Source organism: Peromyscus californicus, unplaced genomic scaffold, assembly GCF_007827085.1.
Source record: "Peromyscus californicus insignis strain IS unplaced genomic scaffold, ASM782708v3 Scaffold_8__1_contigs__length_139910024, whole genome shotgun sequence".
Classification (NCBI taxonomy): Eukaryota; Metazoa; Chordata; class Mammalia; order Rodentia; family Cricetidae; genus Peromyscus; species Peromyscus californicus.
In genome coordinates, this window is record NW_026294606.1 from 90040146 (window position 1) to 90062401 (window position 22256).

General features: G+C 48.3%; 1 protein-coding gene across 1 annotated transcript; it reads left to right on the plus strand.

Annotated features, from left to right (window-relative positions):
* The first annotated feature begins 77 nt into the window (after positions 1 to 77).
* On the plus strand, positions 78 to 17507 carry Emc8 (ER membrane protein complex subunit 8). Its single transcript, XM_052727089.1, has 5 exons — positions 78 to 420; positions 11683 to 11759; positions 14071 to 14140; positions 14596 to 14690; positions 14997 to 17507. Exons 1-5 carry the CDS (start codon positions 199 to 201, stop codon positions 15154 to 15156), a joined length of 624 nt encoding a protein of 207 aa, XP_052583049.1. The 5' UTR covers positions 78 to 198; the 3' UTR covers positions 15157 to 17507.
* The last annotated feature ends 4749 nt before the right edge of the window (positions 17508 to 22256 follow it).

The following is a 22256-nucleotide window of genomic DNA, read 5'->3' on the forward strand; positions in this document are numbered from 1 at the left end:
GCCGAGATCGCGGCCTCGCAACTGTCGCGAAAGGCCGGGCGGGCCACGCTGCTTTGTGGCAGGCGCTGGCGACTACGCTTTCCGGCGGGAGGGTAGAAGCGGAAGGTAGTCAGTGGAGGCGTGAGTTTGCCACAGGGTGCTGCGAGGGTGTTCCTCGTACGGTGGGTCTCCGTTGCGACGTCGCCAGCCAGACTCAGCATGCCGGGCGTGAAGCTGACCACCCAGGCCTACTGCAAGATGGTACTACACGGCGCCAAGTACCCGCACTGCGCCGTCAACGGGCTTCTGGTGGCCGAGAGGCAGAGGCCACGCAAGGAGCACCCGCCGGGCGCAGGCACCCATACTCTCTTCGTGGACTGCATCCCGCTTTTCCACGGCACGCTGGCCCTAGCGCCCATGCTGGAGGTGGCGCTCACTCTGGTAAGCTCGGGGTCACGCGGGATTCTGGGCTGGGCGAAGTCAAGTGCCCTTCCTTCGAGAAGCGTCCCCTCCCGGGTAGGCAGCGTAGCGTGCTCTCAAGGTTCTGTGCAATTTACCAAGAAACCGAGTGTGATGTGCATTCTTCACACCAAGACTCGGGATGTGGAGGCAGGTGGATCTCTATGAGTTCGAAGTCAGCCTGGTCTACGTAGGAAGACCTGTGATAGTTACCGTTACATTTAAAGTTTAAACTTATTATGCTTGAGAGACCAAAAAGGAAAAAAAAATAGCCTCTAGTATGTACAGGCTGTACCCTGTCATCCAACTTGCTTTTTTTTCCCCAGACGTTGAAGACCGTTTTTAAAATTGACTGAACTTGTAGAATTTGCTGTTCCAGCAAGATTGTCGGTCTTAAGACTATTTGTGGTTTTGTAATCAAACTTGCTTTCTCTGCTCAAAAGACAATTGCAAGACCCAAAATTATAATTTTGTGGTTTCTGCCTTTATAAGCCCTGGGCTGATAATGGCTACGTGCTGCATCTTGGGAATCCTCTCAGGTGCAGCCCTGATGATGCCAGGTACAAATGAGTCCTGGTGCCAGTATCGGAATAAAAAGCCTCGTCTTAATTAAAATTTATTCATGAGTGACCCCATACCCATAACAGTCTGTCTCAAAAAAGTAAATAAACAAAAGGTGAAGTACACGGTAGCCCCTCCCCTTAAGAGACTCTCACCAGCCTGAGCATGGCAGGCATGACCCTGGCAGGCTCTGCCCTCCTCTCCCATTCCCTCTGCCTTGCTTAAAAACGGTTAGATTGCCTGGTGTGGTGGCACAGGCCTTTAATCCCAGCACTCGGGAGGCCCAGGAATCTCTGTGAGCCAGGCTGGTCTACAGAGTGAGTTCCAGGATAGCCAGGACTAAACAGGAAACCTTGTCTCAAAGAAAAAAAGAGAACAAAACAAATGGCTAGCCACCAAGGTCTGTTCCCTTATTTGGCCACTTCCTCCTTCTGAGGCTGATTACCAAAGTGTTGTTAATTAGGCTCACACTTCACCAAGATCTAGCTATCAAAGTATTAACTACGTCCAGCAATCAGAAGCCCCCTTTGGTTCACCTAATTAACATGCCCAGTTAAAGTTAAACACCTCATCCTAACACTGTTTCCCCCTGTACCTTTATAAAGCGCCATTTTCCTATGGGCCCCTGTCTATCCAGAGGCAGTCCTTTGTCCCCTCCAGGACGACTATCTCTACCCCCTCTCCCTTGTTCCCTTCCTCTTCTCCCTCATCCTCTATCTCCTGTTTTTGTCTTTTGTTCCCTGTCCTCTGTCCCTCTGGGGCAAATAAATCTCCTTTATGCTGAGAACTGGGTCTTGGGGGTCTTGAGCGATACCATTCACTTTCACAACTTACACTCTGATCACCAACGCTCAGTACAGCTTCATTTACATCTCAGAATGAGCTCTGAAGATAAAATATGAGCTGGCAGGGCTGAGGTGCCAATCCTGTCTCCCCAGGTAAAATGAATTCATTGAGACGGAGATTTGTGATGTATGTAGTTCAGGCTAGCCTTGGGCTCTCAACACTCTTCCTGCTCCAGGTTCCTGAGAACTGGGACGTGCATTAGCATACCTTATCTATTTTATTTTTGTGGTTTTTGGAACAGTGTTTCACTTTTTTTTTTTTTTTGTTTTTTTGTTTTTCGAGACAGGGTTTCTCTGTGTAGCTTTGCGCCTGTCCTGGAACTCACTTGGTAGCCCAGGCTGGCCTCAAACTCACAGAGATCCGCCTGCCTCTGCCTCCCGAGTGCTGGGATTAAAGGCGTGCGCCACCACCGCCCGGCCGTGTTTCACTTTTGTAGCCTTGGCTGTCTGGAACCTCTATGTAGACCAAGCTGGCCTCCAAAATACAGAAATCAGCCTGACGCAGTCTCCTGAGTGCTGGGATTAAAGGTGTGCCCCACCAGCCCAGCTCCTCTTAATTTGCATCACAACACCAAAGGAAGCTCGTGACTAATTACAAGTGCCTTTAGGCGAATTAAGTTTATTAGCACATTTTTTGAGTGTCTTAAAGAATCATGGGGGAGGAGGCAAATATGTGGGTGATATTTATAAACTCAAGAATTTTAGTTCCTAGAGAAGTGTGCTTTTGGTGCCTGAAGTATCATTGAGGATTCCTGTGCATGTCCCAGGCCAGTCTTGTTCTGTTAGCAACGAAGTTACAGGTGGCTGAATCTGAACCTGGCAGGGCCCTGCCTTCTATAGTCCAGCAGGTTTCTCCGTTTCTCACTGAGTGTGACTTGCAGTGAGCTAACAAGCTCTATACAGAGGAAACAGCCACTAATAGAGAGGTTGGGGAGGTGGCTCAGTGGTTAAGAGCACTTACTGCTCTTGAGAGGACCAGTTAGTTCCTAACACTCAAGTCAGATACCTACAACAGCCTGTAACTATCTCCAGATCTGACTCTTTTTTTTTTTTTTTTTTTTTTTTGGTTTTTTGAGACAGGGTTTCCCTGTGTAGCTTTGCGCCTTTTCCTGGATCTCGCTCTGTAGACCAGGCTGGCCTCGAACTCACAAAGATCCACCTGCCTCTGCCTCCCGAGTGCTGGGATTAAAGGCGTGCGCCACCACCGCCCGGCCAGATCTGACTCTTTTTAATGATTTCTTTCTTTTTGTTTATGTGCATTGGAGTTTTGCCTATATGAGAGTGTTGGATCCCCTGGAACTGGAGTTACTAGCTGTGAACTGCCGTGTGGGTGCTGGGAATTGAATCCGGGTCCTCTGGAAGAGCAGCCAGTGCTCTTAACCACTGAACTATCTCTTCAGCCCCCTCTGACTCCCTCTTATGGCTTTTGTGGGCACTGCACTCAAGTGCCCATTTAGAGAGGCAGGTGGAGGATCTCTATGAGTTTGATACCAGCCTGGTCTACAGAGCTAGTTCCAGGACAACCAGAGCTACAATAGTGAGAGCATGTCTCAAAAATAATAGTAATAATAATAATAGTAATTACATCAAAAGTAAGATTTTTTTTTCCCCCTTAAAGTCAGTTTATCTAAGCCTGGGGGGGCTAGGATGGCCAGGACATTCTAGCCAGCCTGTCACCCCAGGCTATGTGACCTGCCCTGAGGCTTTCAGGCACTGGGAGGCTCTGCCTCTCTCTATCTCCACCTCAAGCCCAGACCCACTTTTCAATGTTCATTCAACGTTCAGTACCAGGAATTCTTTGACTGTCTCAGATTCTTTGTGTATCAACTGCTGTGACCACTCTTTAACACTGTCTGTCCTCTGTGGTGTCCCTTAAACAATGTGGCACTGCTGAATTCCCAGCACAAAATTAGTAGTTCTAGGGCCTCAGCTCCATTGTGATGAATTCTGCAGCCTGTGGACTGTCCTCCCTCGGGCTCTGGGTTGACTCCATCCCTTCCTCTCCTGCCAGCCTCTAGTCTCAGATGATGCTCACCTCTGCAGCAGGCTGCAGACTCTACTTGAAGACCTGGAGTCTGGCAGTACCTCTCCAGACTGGTGTTCTGTCTGTCCCCAGGATGTGGCCCCATGCCCATGGGAGCAGTACAGTCCCCATATGCCCACTCTTCCCAAACACCCTGCCCCCTAGTGTTCCCACTACTCTTTCTTCCTGCACGTGCTCCCCCCAAGTGTCCACTCCTGTTCCTCCTGCACATGCCCTCTGTCCTGAGTGCCCCCCCCAGTGTCCTCACTCCTGTTCCTCCTGCACACGCCCTCTGTCCTGAGTGTCCCCCCCCCAGTGTCCTCACTCCTGTTCCTCCTGCACACGCCCTCTGTCCTGAGTGTCCCCCCCCAGTGTCCTCCTGTTCCTCCTGCACACGCCCTCTGTCCTGAGTGCCCCCCCCCAGTGTCCTCACTCCTGTTCCTCCTGCACACACCCTCTGTCCTGAGTGTCCCCCCCCCAGTGTCCTCACTCCTGTTCCTCCTGCACACGCCCTCTGTCCTGAGTGTCCCCCCCGCAGTGTCCTCACTCCTGTTCCTCCTGCACACGCCCTCTGTCCTGAGTGCCCCCCCCCCACCCTAGGACTGTCTCCTCAACCCCCACTGCAGCTATTAAGTTTCTTAAATTTGTGCTGTTTACTTTTCAACTATGCAGCCTTGCACGCTGAAGGATGTGAGAAGTCTCTGGGTTTGGAGCCTGCCACTGTCAAAATGGGATTGTGGAAGTTTTGTTTTTGTTTTTTTTTTTTTTTTTTTTTTTTTTTTGGTTTTTCGAGACAGGGTTTCTCTGTGTAGCTTTGCGCCTTTCCTGGGACTCACTTGGTAGCCCAGGCTGGCCTCGAACTCACAGAGATCCACCTGGCTCTGCCTCCCGAGTGCTGGGATTAAAGGCGTGCACCACCACCGCCCGGCGGACTGTGGACGTTTTAACAGCAGCAGAATCTAAGCTATGTGGGTGAGGCCCTGTCATGCTGGCTCCCACTGCTGGGGAGCTCACCCTGGAATGATTGTTGAACGTGGGAAAGCTCAGCTAGCCGTTTCTTAACATGTGGACTGCCAGAGGGCAACATGAGATTCCTTTGAAGGGATTTCTATTTTTATTTTCCATTTAAAAAAATCCTTGCATTTCTGGGTGCTTTTCATTTGTTTAAGTACTTATGCCTATTATTTATCCTCAACCCTTTGACGTAGGCAATGAGGGAATTACCTCTAATAGCAAAAAGCCCATAAAAACGTTGGTAGGAAAATTAGCATAACCCTGTTTCTCTAAGCCCCTTGTCTTTTACCCCGCCTTGATTTCTGCTGCTGTGGACAGTTCTCTGTACAGTCTGCTCAGGTGACTTTCTTGCTCACCATGATGTGATTTCAGGCCAGTGTTCTTCCTGCTATCTCCGTTCCATGCTTCACAGCTGTTGTCCCATCTGCCCTGGGTGTTTCCTCAGCATAACCTCCCACCCCTTTTCCCTGCTCATTAGCCTCCCAAGCTTCTCTTCCAAGGAGAAGTCACAGCTGACCTGAAAAGGAAACTCAGCCAGGGCCTGCTTCTTGCTACAAACAGGAAGTTTTGCCAGGTTACCCTCCACTTGGTGGTCATGCAGGGTCAGGAAGATGGACATTAGCAGAGGTCAGCTTCAGGATTGTGCTTTGTCGTGGCCCTCTTGGGAGGAATATATGCCACCACTCCAGGCCACCCACTCCCCACCCCACCCTGCTTTTCAGGGGACCTGCTGGGCTAACTCAGGTCTGAGACCTGTATACCTGTCCACTGCAGACTCTTGTCTAACAGCCTATCCCCATCCTCTGCTACCTTGCTCATCTGAAGCTGCCCTCATCCACTTTTTTAATTTTGCTTTATTTAAGAGCTAGAGAGATGACTCCATAGAAGAGCACTTGCTGCTCTTCAGTGGACCCAGTTCAGTTCCCAGCACCTATGTCAGGTGCTCACAACAGTTTGTGACTCCAGTTCTAGGGAATCTCATGCCTCTGGCCTCAACAAGTGCCTGCATTCCTATACACATACCTATACACAGAGATAACCTACACATAATAAAAATAATAAATCTTGGGCTGGGCGGTGTTGGCACATGCCTTTAATCCCAGCGCTTAGAAGGCAGAGGCAGGTGGATCTCTGTGACAGGCAGCCTGGTCTACAGAGTGAGTTCCAGGACAGGCTTCAAGCTACACAGAGAAACCCTGTCTCGAAAAACAAAAAAAAACAAAAAAACAAAAAAAAATTAAAAAATAATAATAAATAAATCTTTAAAAATAAATTTATTTCATGCATATGGGTGTTTGCCTACATGTATGTATGTGCACTACATGCTTGTGGAAGCCAGAGTGTAAAAAAATCCCCTAGGACTGGAGTTACATACGGTTGTGAGCCACCATGTAGGTGTTGGGAATTAAGCCTAGGTCCTCTACAAGAGTACCCAGTGCTCTAACCACTGGGTCATCTCTCAGGCCCCTCTTTCTCTATTCTTTTTTTTTTTTTTTTTTTTTTTTTTTTTTTTGGTTTTTTTGAGACAGGGTCTCTCTGTGTAGCTTTGCGCCTTTCCTGGATCTCACTATGTAGCCCAGGCTGGCCTCGAACTCACAGAGATCCGCCTGGCTCTGCCTCCCGAGTGCTGGGATTAAAGGCGTGCGCCACCACCGCCCAGCATCTCTTTCTCTATTCTTAAAATGTGTTTCCCTGCCTCTGAGCTCTGCTGGTCCAGGGGGTCTGTTCCTCGATTAGTGATAGGCATGTGTGGGTCCTAGGTATTTGAGTTGGTGGAGACACGCACCCGGTGTAAAAATGGTTGCAGTTCCTAAAGCCAACGCAGGGCTTTTATGGCCTGGTTCACTTTTAAGCCTCCCCACAGAGTTCTAGAAGTTCCAGGTCACAGCTTTATTTCTCCCACTGGAATTTGGTTAGGTGCTTGGAATTTTCACAGAGGAGTTTGTCCTCAGCAGACATAGGATAGGTTGAAGTTTGTATTGTATTTGTCACAGGAATTAGTCTCCTGTCAAGTACTGTCTGTGCTCAGAAGACAAGTTCAGGGTGGTACCGTGAGTGTTTGAGGCAGATGGGAGTGAGTCCTGGACTTTTGGGCCAAAGAGCCAGATTAGACTGCTTGCTGAAGGCTGATGCTGGGTTGCTGGGGAGTAAAAATAGGCGTTGTGCCCCAGTAATAAATACAGTAGAGCTACGGTCAGCTGAACAGACTTTAAAAGATAGTCACCAGAGTAAGCGTAGGGAGTTGTTAAACAAGTCAGTGGGTAAGGTGTGAGGACGAAGCAGTCAGGAGGATGTGACTGTAGGCCCAGGAAGACAGGCTAGAAGAGCTCATGGAAAGAACCAGCCTTGTCCCCATTGTAGACTTCTCACCTGTGAGATAATGAATTAACATTGTTCTATGGCCCTGAAACAAGGGGAACCAGCCTAAGAGCTCAGAGAACTGGTCAGATGTGGGGTCACCTGCAGGAAGGACACGCAGAAGGTCAGCCTTTGGTTTTTCAAGACAGGGTTTCTCTGTGTAGCTTTGCACCTTTCCTGGATCTCACTGTGTAGACCAGGCTGGCCTCGAACTCAGTAAGATCCGCCTGGCTCTGCCTCCCAAGTGCCGGGATTAAAGGCGTGCGCCACCACCGCCCCGGCTCAAAAGATCATCTTTGATTAGAAACAGCCAGCAGAGCTGGGCAGCAGTGGCGCACACCTTTAATCCCAGCACTCGGAGGCAGAGCTAGGCAGATCTCTGTAAGTTCGGGGCCAGCCTGGTCTACAGATCGAGATCCAGGACAGGCACCAAAACTACACAGAGGAACCCTGTCTCCGAAGGAAAAAAAAAGAAAGAAAGAAACAGCCAGCAGATCACTTAGGTTTGAGTTCAGATAAAGATGCCAAACCCAAAATTTAGAACAAGACCCACTGATGCTGTATGGAGATAAGTTTGGGAAAACTTGTAGGTAGAGACATTTCAAGCACCTATTCCCTTAAGGGGAGACGGCAACATGTGACTAGCTTTGTGGGGATTTGTGCAGTGGAGCCATTATAAATATTTGGGGACATAACCGTAATCTTTTGGGTGAATGACCAGCATTTTTAGCTGGTTCAGTGAGCCCTGGTTTTGACCCAATATGGTAACTAATGAATTCTCGGGAATCTGGAAATATTCTAGTCCACAAGTGATTCAGGGACCTGGAGACTGAGGTCCAGGGTTGTAAGCAGGTTTTAAACACAAACATTTTTGTGTTTGTTTTTTTAAGACAGTCTTGTTGCACTCTGCGATGGTGGTGCACACCTCTAGGAGGCACTTGGGAGGCAAAGATAGATGGATTCTGAGTTCAAGGCCTGGTTCTACAGAGTGACTTCCAGGGTAGACAGCTACACAGAGAAACCTTATCTCTAAAAACCAAGGGAAAAAAGACAGTCTTGTACCCACACACATTGTGGTGTCAACGGGCTTCTGGCCACAAACTTAAGATCCTTCTGCCACAGCCCCCACATGCTAAGGCCACAAATGCATGCTACCATGTCCAGCTCATGTTGTTGGGCATTGGTTTGTTGGTGGTGGTGGTGTTTAAGATTTATTTTGTGAGTCTGTCACAGGCAGGCATTAGACCTGCAGAAAGCCGTATCAGCTGTGACAAATTGCACTTTGAGAAGTGCAGCTCTGAAAGTCTGCTGCGCTTCTATTGGAAGCACAGCACAGGAGACTAAGTGTGCTGCACTGCAGAGACGTGGGTGCCATTTGCACCTGTCCCAGGTGCCCATTTACAGTACGACGGCTCTGACAGGCATCACTAACAAGTTGTTCATGTCAAAGCCATATTAAAGATTTCAGACAAGACTGAAGTCCAGTTCTGGCTCTGTTTCTATTCAACTCTGCTTGATCAGAGCCTCTCTGAACATTGGTTTCCTTATTTTCAAAGCTAGCACCTCCAACCTGAGATAGCATGAGTATGCTCAACACAGTCATAGACCACAGTGTCACACTGTGGAAAGGCTGGATGGGACTAGTTTTTCCTTTTTTCTTTTTTTAGGTTTTTCGAGACAGGGTTTCTCTGTGTAGCTTTGGAGCCTGTCCTGGAACTCACTCTGTAACCCAGGCTGGCCTCGAACTCACAGAGATCCAACTGCCTCTGCCTCCCAAGTGCTGGGATTAAAGGCGTGTACCACCACCGCCCAGCGAAACTAGTTTTAATTGATCTGGATTTCCCTTTAAAAAAGTTTTATTATGCCGGGCGGTGGTGGCGCACGCCTTTAATCCCAGCACTCGGGAGGCAGAGCCAGGTGGATCTCTGTGAGTTCGAGGCCAGCCTGATCTCCAAAGTGAGTTCCAGGAAAGGCGCAAAGCTACACAGAGAAACCCTGTCTCGAAAAACCAAAAAAAAAAGAAAGAAAAGAAAAGAAAACAAAAAATACTTTAGCCGGGCGGTGGTGGCGCACGCCTTTAATCCCAGCACTCGGGAGGCAGAGCCAGGCGGATCTCTGTGAGTTCGAGGCCAGCCTGGTCTCCAAAGCGAGTTCCAGGAAAGGCGCAAAGCTACACAGAGAAACCCTGTCTCAAAAAACCAAAAAAAAAAAAAAAGTTTTATTACTAATTGTATAAATTCTTTCCATGGTCCTGATACATATATTGTAATCAGACAGCTTCCATATGTTCTTTTGCTTCCTGTTAATCTTTTACTACCCTGGTATGAGGATCCTGCTGTGTGTGCGTTGAAACAGGTTGTTACTGCATTCTTGCGGCCAGAGCAGTTTGTTAACTGCTTTAATTGGCAATTTTGAGATCTGTGTCAGCTTATGGTTTTAGTTCAGAGGGTGCATACTGCTAGTTTGTGTTACTCCTATGTCTTACAATAGATCAGAAATGTCTTGGGACCAAATACAGGCACATCTATGAGGTATCTGGGATAGCTCACAATTTGCCATCAATATGGACGTACTCCATTCTCAGATTTGTCATTCTAAAATACAAGCTTCTTCAACAAAAGAGATAGGCAATTACTTTGCTAACCCAGTCAAAAATTTTGTAAAGGATAATTCCTTATAGAGCGTTCTTAAATCTAGGAATCATCATGGGAATAATCATCCTGCTCTTGTTTTCCCGTCCAGTCACCTTCAGACGTTTAGGATCTGTTATCCATTCAGCCCAGAGAAAAATTCATATGCTTCAATTGAAAAAAAAAAAATTTAAAGGAGGAGATGCTGATGTCTGTGTCAGCAGAGCTACAGACAGCAGCAGAACTTACGGGATACAACCCAGAGGATAGCAGAGCTGCTCTGGTGCATCCTGGAGAGCCAAGCCCCGGGAGGATTGTCTACAGAGCGCCCCTTGCTTCTGCTGTCCTTCCCCCTGCTTGCTGCTGCCTAGTTGCTGCTGTATTCGGCATGGGGGGATTACCATGTGAAAGGATCCCACCGTATCTAATACAGTATGATTGTTGCCTGAGAAAACCCACTCCTCACTGGGCAGTTTACTTGCAGATCATAATGAAGATGATTTTTATAAGCAATGGTGATTAGTTAGTTAGATCTGTGATTTAATTGGACTTTCTGAGTTAGCCTAAGATACATGTGGTTAAGATAAATACAGTAAGGATGATTAAGGAAATGGTTTAGGTTATCCTGCCAATTGCTCCAATAAAAGATACAAAAAGGCAAATATAGGCTAAAAGTCACCTTCCCCTTTAGATGTGAGACTTACAGAAGATGAAAACAAGTTTCGTGTATTATACACCCATGAATTCTGCCTGTAGAAAAGCAGGCTGATTGATGATCAAAAAGAGCAATTATGTCCCCACATTCAGGGTTTGGCCTGAGTTCCTTGGTCATGTAACTTACAGAATTAATCACAGGCCCTAGTATGCACCTTGAAAAAACAAAGTTGTGAAAGGAAATTAAATGATTCTATTGTGTGTAAAGGAAAATAGATGGTGAACTGACCACTTGTTTAACGTTCCTCTAGAGTAGAAAATGGAAATCTGTTACACAGAAGCCGCAAACAGCCAGTACAAAAGGAACTGGCTGAAATATATTTAGCTTGCCTCAAACTTTGTTAATCAGTTAATAAAGAATCGTTGTTTTAGGATGGAAAAAAACATTTAACTACTTGTGGGCTTCTAAGAAAAACATATAACATGTTCTTAATGTGATTTCTTTTGTAAAGATTTTAATTGGTTTTTGCAAAATATGTGACTTATGGTTATGAGGTAATCTTTTCTTGTGTAAAAATCTTTGTGTTAGGAAGTATAAAAGGGATAAGAGGAAAACAAGATAGGAGGAGGAAATGTGTAAAGGGAACCATCAGAGAAGAAGTAAAAGCATAAGATAAGGGAAACGTAGAAAGGAAAACCACCAACCAACAGAAAGACAACTAAAATGAAGAATTAAGCTTTGGCCCTCAAAGTCTCCTGTGTGTGTCTGCAGCTCTGCCGATGCCACACCTCCTTTCCAGTTTCCCTGAACTGCTGAAAGCTGGACTTACAGCAGCACCCAGCATGCTGTGTGCTTTAAAAAAATAAGGAATGAATCCAGAAGCTTCCTCTCAGATCCACACAGCACTGCCTCTGTGTGGTGTCAGCCGCCAAGGACACCAAGGACACTTCAGCTACTGAACCCAGTACAGCCTGTCTGGGAGGACCCTGCTTCTGGGCCCTGCCCTTGTGCGTTTCCCTAACCTCTGTGAGCTCTCCTTTCATTGTAGGCAGGGAGAATGCAAGGGCTGTCTGTAGTGTGGCTTGTCCCACGTGTGGTGGGGCTGTGCAGCACCAAGGCCTGGTGCTATGGTCGTTTTTCCCATCTGTGTCCTTTCAGATTGACTCGTGGTGCAAAGAGAACAGCTATGTGATCGCCGGCTATTACCAAGCTAATGAGCGTGTGAAGGATGCCAGGTACGGGTGCACAGCTGTGGATGGTGGCTTAGAAGCTAGAGAGCCGTCGCTGAGGTGCTCTTTCCCCTCTCTCTCTGCAGGCTTCAAAGCCTGTGCAAGCCCCCAGCCCCCACCCCTGCTTATCAGATGTACAGGCAACTGGCCAGATGAGTAGCCAGGATTTCTCATCCATGGCTTGTCTGTTGTGTGGGGAGGGAACTCAAAGAGGGGGACCAGCTGCCAGGTCTGCCTGTGTCCACTAGCCTGCTTCCTCTCACTCCAAAACAAGATGCTGTGGAGAGCAGAGTTGCTCTTTTGCATAAGTAAGTAAAGTGGTTTAGAGTTTGGAGCTGTTAGGATGGGGCCTATGGTAAAAGTGTAGTCTTGGCACCTGAATTGGCTCCAGGTTCCTCCACCCAAGATGCCACCACCTCAGCTCTCTCTCGAGAAAGATAAGTTAACTGTCTGCTTCAGACTGGGTCCCAAGAACCTAGCCAAGTACACCTTCCGTCAGAGCAACTTAAGGAGCTCACAGGTGAACTACTCCTAAAGGGGTGGGCCATAGATAGAATTCAGGAGCTGTGTACAAGGACCAAGCCGGTGACAGCAGCCTCCATCCCTCAGCCCTCCAGGGCCAGCGAGGAAGAGCTGGTAAAGAAGGCCACCTCCAGAGGAGCAACATCCTTTGGCCACAGGACATGGCCAGCAGCCAGCCTGATAGGTCCCACATCAGGGAAGGGAGACCCAGATCAGTCGGTACTGATGTCCCTCTTCCATACCCTCTGCTGTCCTCCAGAGGCTTCCTTTGGCTGCAGCCAGCTAGAAGCCAGGGGACAGCTGGAAAATGCCCACACAGTAAGTACTGGGGTTTTCTTGTGTGGTCACATGGTGCCAACAGACCCCAGTGTGCTTATGCAGTATGGACGATGGGGTGGCCCATGGGCTCTTCTTAGAAATAAAACAGTGAGCTGGAGGACCCGCACTACCATCACTGATGAGGCTTAGGAATATTCAAAAGATATTCCCACCTTATCCTTGGAGGCCTACATTCCAGCCAGGGACTCTTACTAAGCTGATAGCTGTAGCTAGAGTTTCCCTGCCTTGCCCACGGTCGGGACAAATCTCTGTCACCCACCAGTCCCACAGCCGCTCAGACCCAACCAAGTAAACACAGAGACTTATATTGCTTACAAACTGTATGGCCGTGGCAGGCTTCTTGCTAACTGTTCTTATAGCTTAAATTAATCCATTTCCATAAATCTATACCTTGCCATGTGGCTCGTGGCTTACCGGCATCTTCACATGCTGCTTGTCATGGCTGTGGCTGGCAGTGACTCCTTCCGCCTTCCTGTTCTTTCAGTTCTCCTCTCTGTTAGTCCCGCCTATACTTCCTGCCTAGCCACTGGCCAATCAGTGTTTTATTTCTTGACCAACCAGAGCAGTTTGACATATAGACCATCCCACAGCTAGATGCTGGGCTCATTGAGTCTGTCAGGACACCTTCTGGTACCACCCAGAACCTGTGGAAGCCCTCTGCTCAGGTCCACCGTTTCTCCTGCTATCTCTTGTTCTCTGTGCCTTCTGGCCCTTGATTCTGCCTCTGGGTGGAAGACAAGTGCTTGTCCACCCTGTACGAAAGCTGCTGTGGAGAAGGCTGTGGATGCCACACAGCTAGCTCTGTACAGAGCCAGATGGGCCCTTCAGTCTCCCTGTGAGGGCCCTGAAGGAAGAGGCAGGCTACAACAGCAAAAGTTGCAGACCTACCCCGAGCATGGCTAGAGAAGCTTTGTCAACATGAGATACCAGTGTCAGTGGTTAAACTGAGGTGGTACCAAATGGAAAGCTCTTAGCATAGAGAAGATGTGAAATGGCTTAGAGTCCTCAAAGTGGCTTGGTTTCAAAAGAGGATTTGGTTGCCAGGGCCCTGAACCTCCTGTGACTAGTTGCCGTGGACAAGCCACCTGAGTAGCAGGCATGTGGCGAGTACAGGCCCCAGAGACTCACATTTAGTACAGTCTGCAGCCCAGCAGGTCATCAGCCTGCCCTAGGCAACACTCCATTGAGCTTCAGAAGAAGGAAAGCCCTACCCTTTCAGGAGATGTCCCCAGGTCCCCTCTACAAGGGCTTGCTGGAGGAGTGAGTCGGGGCCCACTCTGGCAGTGTGCCACACAGCCCCAGTGGCATTCATAGCCCCCAAGTCATCTCACTGGGCCAGCAGTCCGTTGGCTCCAGTGCTGCTGGTTAATTCAGGTGTTGGTGAATTGTGCTGACAGAGGGGACTGTTTGATGGCTCAGCTGGAGTGTGGTAGAGCTCATAGGTCCTTCTCTACAGCCCGAACCAGGTGGCAGAGAAGGTGGCCTCCAGGATCGCCGAGGGCTTCAGTGACACTGCACTCATCATGGTGAGTTTCACTCCTGCTGCTGTGTGAGCTGCTTCCCTCCTGGGGCCGTCCCACATCACAGTGGTGGGCTGAGCACTACTGCAGGCACACACTGGGGCGGGGAGGGAGGTTTTCAACTCCAGCAGGCCTGGCCTGCTCCCCAACCTCACTGAACCCAAAACCCTGGTGGTGGCCCAGCAAAAACAGGGACCACTGGTAAAAGCCAGTGTAGCTTAGGGTAGGGACTAGCCTGCATAGTCTGAGTACACAGTCTTGAGTGGGGAGGGATCCGGTTTGAGCGTTCCGCTCTGCCTTTGTGGAAAGTTGGGTAAGTGCCTCCCATTCACCCTGTGCAGCACAGAGTTCCCTTGATGAGCCTGTCTGCTGTTGATGCTGCTCTAATAGGAGCCCAGGAAGGCACTGCTCTCTCTTGTCAGCACTCCTCATGCTTGTCGTGACCCTCACCTTCTCTCCAGGTGGACAATGCCAAGTTCACGATGGACTGCGCAGCACCTACCATCCATGTGTACGAGCACCATGAGAACAGGTGGAGATGCAGAGACCCACACCAGTGAGTGCAGTGCCCTCCTGCAGGGCCTAGACTGGGGGGTTTCTATGGAGGACAGGGTCTGGGTGGTACTTGCTGGTCTCCCCACAGACCCATGGCACCACGCTCCTCCCATGTTTGATTTGTTTTCTGATCACACGGATTCTTCAGCCATGTCCCCCTAGGTTCTTCAGTACCCTGTTTGGAGGGGACCTGTCCATTTGCAAATGTCTTGGGTCCATCTTTATGTGTTTCCCAGCAGCTGCTCTGTCCTTGGCAGCCTGTGTGGTCTTGAGGTAGATATGAGACTGACTCCTGTCTGCCCTGCAGCGACTACTGTGAAGATTGGCCGGAGGCACAGAGGATCTTGGCATCACTCCTGGACAGCCGCTCCTATGAAACACTCGTGGATTTTGATAACCACCTGGATGACATTCGGAACGACTGGACAAACCCCGAGATCAACAAAGCAGTTCTGCACCTGTGCTAGACGAGAGCCCTGACAGCTGGACACTTTCCACCACAGAGAAGAGGAAAACATACTTTTAAATTCAGAGGAGTAATGAGTTAGCCTGATGAAGCTGCAAGTCTGTGATGTGTGCCTTGGAAGGGGAGTCCGGTCGGCATCCTTCAGGGCAGGGCTGTGGAGAGGTGTGGTTCTTAGTCCTGTGCTGCCCAATCCTGCCCATCAGAGCTCTTTCTGCTTGTCCCAGGTTGTTCCCATTAAACAGTTCTAGCCTTTTATAATCTAGAGAGAATACATTTCAGTCTTTACTCTGGTGAGTGTAAGTCTTTACTTTGGCTGAGCCAACTCCAGGCTTCAGGCAGCCTCATGGACTGCTGGGGCATCATCTGATCAGTGAAGGTGGTGTTGGGGCTAGGAGCTGTTGGCTGCACAGGGAAAGAGCCAGCGCCATTACCTGAGACACCTCACTGTACAGTGAGCACAAGCACACTGGTGATGATCTATGCAGAGATCCCATGGAGAGAGGACGCCTAGCCTATGAACATTCCCGAAGCCTGACTCAGCTGCTCTGGGTCTTCAGAATGAGAGCTGCTTTGTATTGAAAATAAACAAAAAACAAACATAGAAAAAAATCCTTAGTGTTCAGTGTCCCCGGGATGTCCTGAGCAATGTGCGTGTTAGCTTGATCGTTTGACCAAGTGTTCTGACCATCTTAGGAAATAGTAAGCAGACTTTGGTACATTGTGTGTTGTCCTTTGTGAATGTTTTACACAGAATAGTGCCTTTCCTTAGGCTTCATGAGGCTGGTGGCAAGGGTTGGTGACAGCATTCCCCGGACTCTAAGTGGGACAGGCAGGGTCACCTTAGTGAGTGGACACAGGGCGTGGTTCCTCCCCCTTACTCGAGCGCCTCTTGCCTTTAACTGTTTTGTTTTGCTCTTGGTATTTGTTTGTTGTTTGGGGGAAGTGTTTAGTTTTGGTTGATTGAGAATATCCTTTCGCTCTCCTGATTGGCTTGGTGTTGACTAAGTATGTGGAGGAACCTGGCCTTGAATGTGCAATAATCCCTCTGCCTTTGCTTCTCAAGGACTGAGATCAGCACCCCTCCCAAGTCTCCCAAGGAAAAGGATCACAAGTTTAAGTCCAATTCTTCATAATGAGTTTCAGGCCAGCTTAGTGAGAGCATGTTCTGAAAACGAAATCTGAATGGGGCAGGTCACCTACATTGTGTTCAGAGACAAGTCCCTTCCAGCTGTGGCTGGCAAACGGTTCTGGTGGACTTCACTCCTGGGCAGAGCACAGGGCCTCACTGGTGAGCTACCCCACAGCCCCGGGTGAACATTGAGAACTCGTACCCATCTGCCCTAGTTAAGTTCTTGTTGCTGTGATTGAAGCACCAGAACTCATGTGGGGAGGAAATGATTTCTTTCACCTTATAACTCTCAAGTCAGAGAACAAGAAGTTGGAGGCAGGAACTGAACAGAGGCCAGTGTAGACCAGGCTGGCCTCATACTCAAAGATCCACCTGCCTCTGCCTCCTGGGTGCTAGTCTTAAAGGAATTTTTCACTTCTGGAATTGCCTTTAAGAATTAAGGATACTGCTGGGCAGTGGTGGCACACACCTTTATTACCAGCACTGAGAAAGCAAGGCAGGTGGATCTCTGAGTTCAAGGCCAGCCTGGGCTACAGAGTGAGTTCCAGGACAGTCAAGGCTACACAGAGAAACCCTGTCTCAAAAAACAAACAAAAGAAAACACTAAATCAGGCATGGTGGTGCTTGTTTTTAATCCCAGCACTCTGGAGGAAGAGTCAGGCAGATGTGAGTTCAAGGCCAGCTTGATATAGTTCCAGGACAGCCAGGGCTACGTAGAAAGGCCCTGACTCCAAAATAAAAAAAAGATCCTATTCCAGGCATGGTGGCATACACCCATAATCCTAGCACTCGGGCTGAAACAGTAGAATTGCAACAAGTTGAAGCCAGCCTAGGCTGCATTGTGAGTTCCAAGACAAAGCTAGAATGAAGACCTGTCTCCAAAAAACAGGAAATAATACTAAAGGATGCAAATATAGAAAAACAGGCAACACCCTCATCAGAAACTGTGTGCTGCTTAGAAAGAACTGATGGCTAATATAGAGGTGTGTGGGGTGTTTGCTAAGCCATGTGTGTCCAGTGTCCATGCAATAGAAAGCAGGTTGGAAATCCTGGGGAAGTCTTTGTAAGGCCAGCAAGATGGCTCAGCAGATAAATGCACCTTTCGGGCCTGACAGCCTGAGTGAGTTCTATGCCTGGGACCCACATGTTAGAAATGCATAGGTTGTCCTCTGACCTCCACATGTGCACATAATTGATAAATAAATGTTATTTTTTAAAGCCTTTGTATAATTAGCATCATTTAGGTTATTTTTCTGATGTCTGGAGAAACTTATTTCTGTCTGGAAAATACCATATTTTCCACTTCGTGCCTACTTTTGTCGCTTTCCTTTCTGAAACTTACCTGTTTTGGGTGAGGCCTGTATCTCAGGTTTAGCAGGAAACTCCAGAGAGTGCTTACATGTGAGAGCATGAAAGTTATGTGAGAGAGAGAGAGAGAGAGTGTGTGTGTTGCATGCAAAGTGCTAGAGATTGAACCTGGGGCCTCATACATGCTCAGTGAGTGCTCTACACCGTAATCTACATCCTGTAAATATTTCATCCTCTTCAAATTGGCTTGCAACTTGTGTGCTTGTGTGCCTCTGATATCCTCAGTGGGACCCACGACATTCCTTCAAAGCTGTTTCTTTGAGCTTCCATCCCCCTGGATGATCCTGCCTGGAGAGCTGCTACTTGCAGGTTTTTAGAATCTGAAGTGCTCGCTCTGGAATCAGATCTGGGGCAGCCGTAGAACAACCAGGGATTACCTCTGTTGCCTCTGCTTTCCAAGCAGGAAACACCACCAGCACAGCCAGGACCTGACCCTTACTGGAGGTGAGCCTTGGCCACTGTCCTCTTGTGAAGTGGAATAGCATGCTGTGTTGAATGCTGGCTGAGAAAATTCCAGATGCCATCATAAGTCTAATGAATTGTACTTCCAAATACTTGACATCCCATGGACAAAACCCCCACCCATCAGGAGCAACCAGGAGTGGCGAGTCAGCAGTTGTCAGGGTCCAGCCTCCGAGGAGCAACCACGCCACCAGGTTCTAGTTTGTCACCTGCCCCTGGCAGGGAGCTGGGTATTTCTGAATTGGATGCATTCTTGGACAATCCCTGGGCTTCCAACAGGCCTTGCCTCTTAAGGTGATGGCTTAGAGCCTGTCAGTTGGTGCCAATAGCCCTACACCGTGCTGGATAGCCCAGGATGAGTTAGGTGAGTCCCATTTACCACCTTGTGTTTCTGTGGCCTTAGCATGTTACTGCTCACACCCTCTGAGAACCCCTGCCTTCGGAGCATGTGGAGCAGAGAAGACGTTCAGGTGACATTGAGAAAGCTTTTAGCTGCTAATTATCTTAACATCTAGAACAAGTCACTGGCCAGATACATCCAAGGGCACCACCTGGCCATAGAGAAAAGTCAGTGAGGATTGAAAAGATAAGTGAATAAAATATTCAAAAGATGGCACAGCTTCCACCTCATTCCTACTGTTGGTATCAGCTGCCCCTTCACCTAATGGTGGTGGGGTCTCCATTTACAGATGGGGACATCAAAGCCTGCCCAGCCTGCAGAAATGACTTCTTAGGTTCACACAAGAGTAAGTGATGGAGGAGGGCATTTGAGCTGGCCATGCTCAGTGTTGCTTGGTGTGTATGAGACCCAGGGTCGGTACCCTGTACTGCAGAAAACCCTCTCTGCAGTCAGTGCCCTTCCAGCCCAGTCCAAGTACTCATTATTACAAAATCAACAGGAAATCAGGAATGGACAGGCACTGGGGGGGGGGGGGGGGGGGCAGGGGTGTATGTGTGTGCCTGCAGGTACCTTCTGCCATCCCCTTCACTAAAGACTTCAAAGTGGTCAGAGCTGCAGCAGTATTGCCGAGCAGAGGTGGATTACAAGGTGCCTGTGTTTGGACCCATGCAGTGAAGAACAAAAGGTGTAGTAGTGGGTAACAGTCTCTAACTCCAGCCCGGAGGATTCAGACCCAAGGAGAAGGGGCCCAAAGCCAGCGTTTTCAGCAGATAGAGCCACAGTTGGTTTTTGGTTCATTGCCTCCTCTGTAGTGCAGTCTGGCCTTGAACTCACAGTCCTCCTGCCTCTACCTGGCTGTCACCTACAATGTTAGTGGTGTACAGCCATGTCTGAGGGTTTGTTTTGTTTTGTTTAAATCTAAATACCAAAGTAAATAATATGGCTTCTAAGCCAGGTGTGGTGGTCCATACCTGTAATCCTAGCACTTGGGAGATAAAGGAGAATTGTGGGGTTCAAAGTCAGCCTTGCAACATAGTGAATTTGGGGCCAACTTGGACCATATGACCTTGTCTCAAAACAATAAACAAACGAACAAAAAGCAAAGGGGGAAAATACTACTTCTAGGTTACAACCCAGGGATTGTGACCTCAAACTTTGCGTGGATTTTTAAACAGGATGCATACAGAAATGATTAATTGTACTACATTAAAATTAAGAAATTTGTTCATAAAAAGGACATTTGGGTTGACATTCAGGAAAGCAGGACTGGAGAGAGCCATGAGGACCAGAACTCATGTGAGAAACCAGACAGCCACAAATAACTGCGACTCGAGCACTGGTGGGTCCCTGGAGCTTGCTGGCCAGTCTAGCTGAATCAGAGCCCTGAGTCGGTGAAGAGACCTTGTCTCAAAAATAGTGTGGAGTGGCTGGAGAGTTGGATGAGCAGTTAAGAACATGACTTGAGTTAGGTTCCCAGCACTCATGTTGGGTGGCTCACAGCATCTAGAACTCCAGCTCCAGGGATCCAACACCGTTTTCTGGCCTCTACCAGGCACTCACTCATCCATGAGTTACACGTCTTTTAAATAAATAATAAATGAATAAGGTGAGATTTGGGGCATGGTAACACATGTCCTTAATCCCAGAACTCTAGAGTCAAAGGCAGGTGGATCTCTGAGTTCCAGGACAGCCAAGACTATGTAGAAAGTGATTGAGGAAGACATTCAACGTTGACACACATGCACCAAATAAATATATATATATGCAATGGGTATGGTGCATGCTTGCTAAATCCTAGCATTCAGGAGGCTGAAGCAGGAGGATTCAGAGTTTGAGGCCAGCCTGAGCTACATAGACCTCAAAAAAATAAATAAAATCAGGAAGCAGCACATAGTGAGAAGACACTTGTAATAGTTCACCTAACAAAAGACTTCTACAGCTATGCCTGCTGGTGCATGCCTGTGATCCCAGCACTTGGAAGGCTGAGGCAGGAGGATAGTTGTGAGTTCAGGGCCAGAAGCTACAGTGTGAAATACTGTCTCAAAACAACAAGGGAACTGGAGACATGGCTCAGCAGTTAAGAGCACCTTTGCTCTTGCAGAGAACCCGGCTTCAATTTCCAGAACCCACATGGAGGCTCATAATTAATTGTCTAACGCCAGTTCCCTAAGATCTCTTTTCTGGCAGCAGGCTTGTGCATAATGCAGAGAGATAAATGCAGGCAGAACACCTGTGCTGGTTTGAATGAGAACGGCCCCCATAGGTTCATGTTTGAATTCTTGATTCCCAGTTGGTGGAACTGTTAGGGAAGGATTAGGAGGTGTGGCCTTGTTGGAGGAGGTGTGTCACTGGGGGTGGGCTTTGAGGTTTCAAGCCCACACCCTTCCTAGTGTACTGCTTCTGCCTCATGCTTGTGGATAAGGAAGTTCTCAGCTACTGCTCGAGTGCCATGCCTGCCTTCCTGCCGCCACACTCCCCACCATGATGGTCATGGACTCTAACCCTTTGGAACCATGATCCCCAAATTAAATGCCTTTATAATTAGCTTTGGCCACGAAGTTTTAGCAGGTTAATAAAAAAATAACTAATACACGAGCCAGGCTGTGTTGACTCACGCCTTTAATCCCAGCCCTGGGGAGGCAGAGACAGGTGGATCTCTGTGAGTTTGAGACCAGCTTGGTCTACAAAGTGAGTTCCAAGACAGCCACAGCTGTGACACGGAGAAACCCTGTCTTGAAAAAAAAAATTTTTAAAAACCCACAAAACAACAACAACAAAAATCTAAGACATCATCTATACACGTAAAATAGAAATAGAAAAAAACAAATTTCTAAAAATAACAAAAGGCAGCTAGCTATCCAGTGTACACATCTACACATATAAAAAAGTACCGAGTCAGGAGGCTCTAACCCAGTGGTTCTCAACCTTTCCTAATGCTGCGACCCTTTAAATACAGTTCCTCATGTTGTGGTGACCCCCAACATTAAAATTATTTTGTTTCTATATCACTACTGTTATGATCATAATATAAAATATCTGTTTTCCAATGGTCTTTCAGCCCCCCAAAGAGGTTGTGACCCACAGGTTGAGAACCACTGCATCAGGCATTTTCTTTTTTTCTTTCTTAAAGGCAAACTAGTAGGTGCACAGATGTATTTCATTGGTGTCCCCAAGCAGGAACAAGTGGGAAATGAGAGGTAATTCCTTAACAGGAAATGGCATACATATATGCAGTCCCAGCACTCCACAGGCTATATCATACCTGAGATCTACATTTGATGCACCCACACTCAACCACAGGGCCAGTTGTCCCATGCCAGGGTGGAGGGTCCTGGCATGTGTCCTCCACACCAACCTCTGGATGGAGAATGGGGTTCTTGGTCTGAGTCACAGCTGCTCAGACAGCACTCCTGAAGGCCTACATTGGCTGTGCGCATCCAACACCTGCCTCCATCTTGTCTGTCCCAGGGCTCAGAACTAGACCCTGCAATGGCTCCTGATCTTGGGGCTGGCACCATCTCTGAAGGGCTCAGAGCCATTTGGGTGCCTGCTGGAGAACTGCTGCCCAGGGGCACTGAGCTCTGCTCAGAAGTGTCTGTTCTGCAGGCATTTTCAAAGCAACATCCCAGGGCCCTTTGCCTTGAGATGATCTGATCACCTATATCAGGAGTGTGACAGTCACAGTGTGCTGTCATGAGCTGGTACACCTGCTCATATAGGCCAACTGGGCATTTTCATGTGA

Coding starts and splice junctions, on each gene's coding strand:
- Emc8 (XM_052727089.1), top strand. CDS start 199: ATGCCGGGCGTGAAGCTGACCACCCAGGCCTACTGCAAGATGGTACTA. Junction 421..11,682: donor TGGAGGTGGCGCTCACTCTG/GTAAGCTCGGGG, acceptor GTGTCCTTTCAG/ATTGACTCGTGGTGCAAAGA. Junction 14,691..14,996: donor AGATGCAGAGACCCACACCA/GTGAGTGCAGTG, acceptor TCTGCCCTGCAG/CGACTACTGTGAAGATTGGC.